Source organism: Populus euphratica, unplaced genomic scaffold (genome assembly GCF_000495115.2).
Source record: "Populus euphratica unplaced genomic scaffold, PopEup_1.0 scaffold2301.1, whole genome shotgun sequence".
Lineage (NCBI taxonomy): Eukaryota > Viridiplantae > Streptophyta > Magnoliopsida > Malpighiales > Salicaceae > Populus > Populus euphratica.
The window spans coordinates 1-7796 of record NW_011502130.1 but is presented as its reverse complement, the minus strand read 5'-3'; the positions used below and the strand labels follow the sequence as shown (position 1 = coordinate 7796).

Here is a 7796-nt window from a genome sequence, read left to right as displayed (position 1 = left end):
GGTAACGAAAGCATCCTTTGACACACACACACACACACACACACATCAAAGCCAAGGGAGGCCCAGGAGCTGAGGCTTCTTGGAAAACATGGCTGCTCCCAATGGTAGAAGCTCAATAAAGGGTATTGGGCCGTCATGGTCTGTTGTCCTTTAATTCTCTGCTCTTTATCAAATATACTTTAAATTTGTTATCAAAACAGTGAGTGAATACACAACACAGAAATAATTAATTTCGTTGGTAGGTTTAAATAAGAGTGGCTGTGATTGTGCTTTAAAATTTTTTATTTCGTTGGTAGGTTTAAATTTTTTATTTAATATCAATGTATTAAAATAATATAAAATATTAAAAATATTTATGTTTTTATTTTTTTTAAATATAAAAACAAACAGGAAAAGGAGGTTTTGTGATTGCATACGTAGAGGAACAATAAACTTTTAGGCCTGAATATATTTAATTATCTCATTGTCAGTCCTGGTAGAACGAATGTAAACCCCTCCTGTTAACTGCAGCACCTTTTAAAACCTGGTGCCAGCTGTCTGCGTGCATACCGGGTGCGTAAAACCAACGTAATAATACTGTTTATTTTTGTATTTTAAAACATATTTTATTTTAAATTTATTTTAATATTTTTAAATTATTCTAATGTAATAATATTAAAAATATTTTTTTTAAAATAATAAAAAATATATTATTTTAATATACTTATAAACAAGAAATATATTAAAAAATAATTATTATTATATTTTTAAATATCAATTTTCGTATTTATTAGTTGCAACGCAGCATATTCAATGAGGTGATTTAATTTGAAGTGTCTTCTAAAATATTTTTTAATTGGCATGTTTTATATATTTTTTTATAGTTCTAATTAAAAATATTCGAAAATAAGATAAAAGACATCAAATCCCGACTATATTTTAAAATAAGAATCTTAAATTAAACATTGTCTAACTTGTTGATAATAAAAGAAATACCTATTCACATTATCATTAAATATTAAATCTAAAAAATAAATCATATTGTAAATAATTTTTTTGGAGCAACGAAGACACTTAAATTATAACAATGATCACAACTTTTAATCAAATTATTATATTAAAATTAATTTTTTCATGGTATTCTTAAGGTATGGCCTCATAAGAGATCTGCTCTGACAGTCCATCCTCAACCAGGATTTCATTGAACTAGGTTCAAAAGATCATGTCTTGCAATTTTTTTTTTTGGATTTCTTGTGTTGTTTTTCTTTACATGTCAGGATTATGATTTTATTATACAATACATGTTGATTTTTTAGTGTTTTTAAAGTCATCATAACCCTCTTCGGGAGACCTACTCTATTAGATTTATTGTCAAAAAAATAAAATTAGAAATTTGAATTTGCAACCCTTTTAGCTTACATTTTATGTCGTTTTCGCTCATCAATTCTGTTATTATATACTCCCCGTCAATGAACTTATCAACGTGGACATAGACAAGTGTAAAACGACCTCGTAATATCCGGCCACACAGCTTGCTTAAATCCCAAAAACGCTTTATTAAATCTATGAAGGCCATGAAGTCCCACAAGATCCAGGAGAGAGATAACAATTGGGTGGGCATTACTAAGCTGTTCAGGTCAAATTAAACGACACGCTCGCTTGTGCTGTCCGGTTTTAATTTTTTTGGAGGAAGATTGTCCCGTGGGCCCCCATTCCCTCCCTCTCTCATTTAAAATCTTAAATGGGCCAACAGAAACCATCCCTGTTTTGGAACGGAACCTTCTCTTTTGCTTTTTTTTAATAAAATGCTGCAACAACCAGAACAGCTTGAAGAAGAGAGACGTGTTTCGTGGATCTTTAAAAAAAACAGTATTTACGGCCTGCAAGTACTCCCTTCCTACCACTACCACTAGTGAATAGTTAGTGATATTATCACTCAATTTCTTTCGGAGATCTTGTTGTTCAACATTTACTAGTCACTGAGATCGAGATCCGCCGCTCTTGTCTGCATCTTCATGCGATCCGTAAGCTTCTCTGTTTTGCTCTGATTCAGGCGCATGCTTTTCTTTTATAGAAAAAATCTTTAGACTTGAGCTTATCTGATCTGTCACCTTACAGTTTTTTTTTCAAGGATGGCGTTGAAAAGCAATTCAGGTGATGGTAGAACTAGGAGTTCTATGCAAATATTTATTGTGGCTGGGTTATGCTGTTTTTTTTACATCTTGGGTGCATGGCAAAGAAGTGGATTCGGCAAGGCTGACAATCTTGCCGAGAGGATTATCAAGAGTACAGAAGACTGTAATATCATTCCAAATCTTACTTTCGAGACCCATCATGGTGGTGACGTTGGGCCCAACGATGATTCTGAATCTAAATCCAAAATCTATCAGCCTTGCCCTTCTCGTTTTACTGATTATACCCCTTGTCAAGATCAGAGTCGTGCTATGACTTTTCCGAGGGAAAATATGATTTATCGGGAGAGACACTGTCCTCCTCAACAAGAGAAGCTACACTGCTTGATACCTGCTCCTAAAGGTTATGTCAACCCATTTCCTTGGCCTAAGAGTCGGGACTATGTCCCCTTTGCTAATGCACCCTATAAGAGCTTGACTGTCGAAAAGGCTATTCAGAACTGGGTCCAATACGAGGGCAACGTGTTTAGGTTTCCTGGTGGAGGAACACAGTTTCCACAAGGAGCAGATAAGTATATTGATCAACTAGCTTCGGTGTTGCCAATTGCTAACGGGACAGTCAGGACTGCATTGGACACTGGTTGTGGGGTATGCTAAAGTTCTTTATATTTTTTTAAGAAATTGTGAATTTGCTGATAATCCATTTACACTCGGTTCATATTGTTCTTTATTTATATATTTAGGTTGCCAGTTTAGGTGCATACCTCTGGAGCAGGAAAGTCATTGCCATGTCATTTGCTCCGAGAGATTCACATGAAGCACAGGTCCAATTTGCACTTGAAAGAGGTGTACCTGCTGTTATTGGTGTTTTTGGTACTGTGAAGCTGCCATATCCATCCAGAGCCTTTGATATGGCTCACTGCTCTCGTTGCTTGATTCCATGGGGAGCAAACGGTGAGAGCCACTTCATAACAAGGAATTGCCTTTCTTTGCTTTTGTTCCTTTATCCTATCAAGTGTTTGTCTATTGCCTTTAATTATGATAGCACTATATAAGGTGATGGGTTTTTCTTTTTTGCAGACGGGATGTACCTGATGGAAGTCGATCGAGTTCTCAGACCTGGTGGTTACTGGGTGCTTTCTGGACCTCCCATCAACTGGAAGAATAATTACAGATCATGGCAGCGTCCCAAGGAGGAACTTCAGGACGAACAGAGAAAGATTGAAGAGACCGCCAAGCTTCTTTGCTGGGATAAGAAGTATGAAAATGGTGAAATGGCCATTTGGCAAAAGAGATTAAATGCTGATTCCTGTCGTGGTAGACAAGATGATTCTAGAGCTACCCTTTGCAAATCCACAGACACAGATGATGCGTGGTATGGCTGCCTTAAAATTTCACTTCAGTGTATTGGCCAAAAAATTCAATTCACTGTAATGGCCAAACGATGCAACATGCACACTCTCACTCATAAGTGATGATATTCGTTGTGCTCCATTATCATTGACCCTATCACTATTTTCTCTTCTGTGCTTTAGTTTTATTCCCAATTTTTATGATTTATAGGTACAAGAAAATGGAGGCATGCATTACTCCATATCCTGATAGTAGTAGCTCAGATGAAGTGGCTGGTGGGCAATTGAAGGTGTTTCCAGAGAGGCTTTATGCTGTCCCTCCCAGAGTTGCTAGCGGGTCCGTTCCTGGAGTTTCTGCTAAGACATACCAGGTGTACAATAAGGAATGGAAAAAGCATGTAAATGCTTATAAGAAAATCAATAAACTTCTTGACTCTGGACGATATCGCAACATTATGGATATGAATGCTGGGATGGGAGGATTTGCTGCCGCCCTTGAGTCTCCGAAACTGTGGGTTATGAATGTGGTGCCAACTATAGCTGAGAAAAGTACACTGGGTGTGATATATGAGAGAGGATTGATTGGAATCTATCATGACTGGTAAAATTTTGAACTTTTGCATTCCTCTTTTGGATACTTTAGCTTTTTTGTATCTTTTATGACATTTTTCTGAATTTTTTTTCAAAGCACCATAATGTTTACCATTGTTACGTTGCAATGTAGGAGAAGTTTGATGTGATAATATAAATCCTTAGATGCCTTGTGCCTAATCAGTAGCTTGTGAAGTACCCTCTAACATGCAGTTCCAACAAAATCTACTTTCTGCTAACATAATTTGGGTCTTTTCCAGCATTGAGTTCCGAATCACTATCATTTGGACCTATGACGACCAGATCCAGTATGATGATGAAGTGTTACTTATTTACAATGTCTGTCTATTACAGGTGTGAAGCTTTCTCCACATACCCAAGGACCTATGACCTTATTCATGCCAGTGGAGTATTCAGTTTATACCAAGACAGGTAAGTAATACTTTAGTTCTTTGTGTTAGGCTGACAAATACTCTCTCTCTCTCTCTCACACACACACACTTAAATCTGCACTATTTTCTTTCTTTGTCATGTAAGCTCTTCTGATGGTATTTTTTGCTCCTTACTGTGCTATTTCATGCTTATATTTATGCATCATGCTGATTTCTGTTTGTACAGATGAGATGTTCTGGAGTATTCATTTTTAAGTTTTCTTAAATTATTTCATTGGTGTATTTGTCAATATCATGTACACGTAGAAAATAGAAGTTATGATGCATTGTGCATACCTAGTTATCTTTTTTGTGTTCTTTCCTTGTGTTAGTGAAGTGCACTGAACCAACTCCATTAACAAGGAAATGTGAGATGGCCTGGTGGTTGATAGCCTTGTTACATGTTTGAAACCCTGGTTCTGAGTCCTCAACACCTTTTCCGTTCTGAGTCCTCAACACTTTTTCCTTGTGTTCTTTTCAAATACAATAGATAAATTTTCAACCAAAACAATCTGCAGATATCAATTAATCCATAACTACTCAAATGATTTATTTAGTTTGAGAGCAAATCTGTCTCCTGTAAAGGGTGGATCAGGGCTCTTATGCCATGGTGATCAACAATGAAACAATTGTGGCATGAGATCATCCTTTGCGATAAGGCTTGGTGGTGTACTACATTGAACTAGATTGATATGTCCTTGATTGATCAGCCACCGAATGAATTGCATGATAACCTTGTTGTGTATTGGCATCATTATTTTCGCAATCCTTTCACAAGCTTTAACGTCAATTCACCATTTGTTATTAAATATATAATAATTAGCAATTCAATTTTGAAATATACATTCAGCCAACACAACATTTTAATTGAACTAAAGAACATGTCTTAATATAAGCTGAACCTCGGTAGTTAAAGTGCATTCTAGGGTGCCTTTGGATGAATTGAAAGGCATCTTTTTTTTTTCCAGGTTCTGTGTGACCTCCACAACTTTTATGAGAATTTTACACAATTGAGCGATTGTTTTTACACTGCGCAGTACATTCTTAAAATTCAGCACCTAATTCACTAAGGATTGCAGAGTCAAAGCTTGGGGAATAGTTTATAGGTTAGGTCAGGTTTTAAGGGTGATGTTGGTGATGTAGGAAAGTAAAAGTTCAGATGGAAAATGTAAATAAACTCCAGAGACTCACTAGGGATTCCTTGAATCCACAAGGAAAATGGGAAACCTATAAAAACACTTTGTAGAACAATGACTTTCTGCAAACAACAATGCCCCAGAATAATGTCTAGGTGCACTTAAATAGGCACCAAATCCTAGTAGAATCCTATAAAAAATAGGCAACCAATAAAGTAGGAAACTCCAATAATTTCCTAAACAACAATAAAATGGGAAATTTTTAGGCACTCTCCGTGTATTGCTTCCTTACTAGCATGAAAATGAAACCCACTATGGTAGCTACTCATGGTTCCACTACATTGGGAATACCTAATAATCTCTCTAAAGCAAAAATAACTAGGCAAAAATACTAGCTATCTAAACTAGGTAAACAGTTTTCCATCAGTTAAGCTTTGAACAAATAAACAAATTAATAACAAACGATGGAATTAAGTAAACAAATTAACCCCCAGTTGGCTTTTTACCTGAATAGAGGCGTAGTGGGTTTTGCACTATATTTAGTCTGGGAGAATGCTGACATCTTGTGTCCAGCATTTGAAATGAGATGCATTGAGAACTAAATCATGGTGACTTTGAATCAGCCTACTAGATGTTGAGGACTTTGCAGTGCTCCTAGATTGAGTTTCTGATTAATAGTTGCCACACATGTTATTTGTCTATAAGCTCTTGTGGCAGGACCGACCAACTCACTAAACTTTAGTCTCACGCTTGTTGGAGTTGTTTTTTCCTTGGATTTCTGTCTCTCTATTTTGTCATCTCTGCCAGCTTTTGTTTTCTTGCATCTTTTTTATTCCTGCAAAAATGAAATTTTCTTTTCATTTTCATCTCTTCTACGTTGGACATGGCTTGATTATCCGAGACAAGTTTTTTTAATCTTTAATCAACCCATTTCCACTGCCTACGGTAGAATCGTCTACTTTTAGTTCAGTATTCTTTGATCATCTGATTCTTATATTAGATCTATAAGGCTATACGAAATTAGATTTCTCAATTAAATGATTGCAGGTGTAACATGGAGGACATTCTTCTGGAGATGGATCGGATTTTGCGACCAGAAGGTGCAGTTATATTCCGTGATGAAGTCGATGTTCTAATTAAGGTGAGGAAGATGGTAAGACAAATGAGGTGGCATACAAAAATGGTGGACCATGAAGATGGTCCCTTAGTTCCTGAGAAGATATTAGTTGCTGTCAAGCAGTATTGGGTTGCAGGTGGAAACTCCACGTCCACGCAGTGAATGGTGAATGGGAGGTACTGGTGAAATCTTCTCATCTTTCGCTGGCAATGCATTGTTGTTCAAGACATGGCATTTATTGATCCGTTTAAAGCATGCTTCTTCTTCTTCTTCTTTTATTCATTGCGGAGTATCATAGAACATAGGTAGGGGGGTTACACGATGTAGTGTTTTACTAGCTATTAATATAGCCCATGATGTATTCTGGTGGTAATTTATAGACGCATGCAAATCTGTGACTGCAAGGTTTTGGACATCAATATTTATGGCCTTATTTTTACTGTCTGCCAAATTACCACAAACATTGGCCCCTTCCAAATCCCCAATTATGACTGCAGAAGCATCTTCTGATTTTCAACCATTACTGTTTAGAATGCATTTTTCTTTCACCCTGCTTGAAATTCATCCAACGTAGCATTTTTTTAAAATTAAGCTGGTCCCTCAACTTAAAGAAAGTTTCTAAATGTCGTCCCTTGATCTATTTTTTGTTCAATCCACTGTTAATTCTTGACATGTGACCAGGCATGTGTCTACTACTGGCATGTTGTCAAACACAAATTATAAATCGGATGGAAGAACCCTTGATTTTCTTGAATAGAGGAACCAGACAGATAGAAAGGAGTCGCCCACTGAGAAAATATTGAGAGTACCGGGACTAGACGAGACAGAATTGGGAATCTTTTTTTGTCTGATCATGTTCTGCATTTTGTTCATGCCTCGAAGAGAAGAGCCTCATGTTGTGCTGAGTCTACAGAAGATGGAGAGAATTGGAGAATCACTTGGTGTCGACTTCCAACAATTCTAGGATTTACAGGGCCTCTGCAATGCCACAGAAAAATTCTGAGAAAATGGCTTTATATTATAAAGGGTTGCAAAAACACGAGAAAAAAAAGTTAACT

At 36.5% G+C, this 7796-nt stretch overlaps 1 protein-coding gene across 2 annotated transcripts; it reads left to right on the top strand.

Annotated features, from left to right (window-relative positions):
* The first annotated feature begins 1731 nt into the window (after positions 1 to 1731).
* On the top strand, positions 1732 to 7199 carry LOC105118861 (probable methyltransferase PMT2). 2 transcript variants are annotated; one of them, XM_011016916.1, is made up of 7 exons: positions 1732 to 2003; positions 2098 to 2759; positions 2855 to 3065; positions 3192 to 3486; positions 3675 to 4064; positions 4409 to 4486; positions 6669 to 7199. In XM_011016916.1, exons 2-7 carry the CDS (start codon positions 2112 to 2114, stop codon positions 6898 to 6900), a joined length of 1854 nt encoding a protein of 617 aa, XP_011015218.1. In that variant the 5' UTR covers positions 1732 to 2003; positions 2098 to 2111; the 3' UTR covers positions 6901 to 7199. The 2 variants fall into 2 exon arrangements, with proteins under 2 accessions (XP_011015218.1, XP_011015217.1); XM_011016915.1 differs by having other exon boundaries at positions 1733 to 2003; positions 2111 to 2759.
* Positions 7200 to 7796: the final 597 nt, after the last annotated feature.

Excerpts from the sequence above, each read along its gene's own strand:
- LOC105118861 (XM_011016916.1), top strand. The coding sequence starts at position 2,112 with ATGGCGTTGAAAAGCAATTCAGGTGATGGTAGAACTAGGAGTTCTATG. Across the intron at positions 3,066-3,191 it reads GATTCCATGGGGAGCAAACG|ACGGGATGTACCTGATGGAA; the intron begins GTGAGAGCCACT and ends TCTTTTTTGCAG. Across the intron at positions 3,487-3,674 it reads ACAGACACAGATGATGCGTG|GTACAAGAAAATGGAGGCAT; the intron begins GTATGGCTGCCT and ends TATGATTTATAG.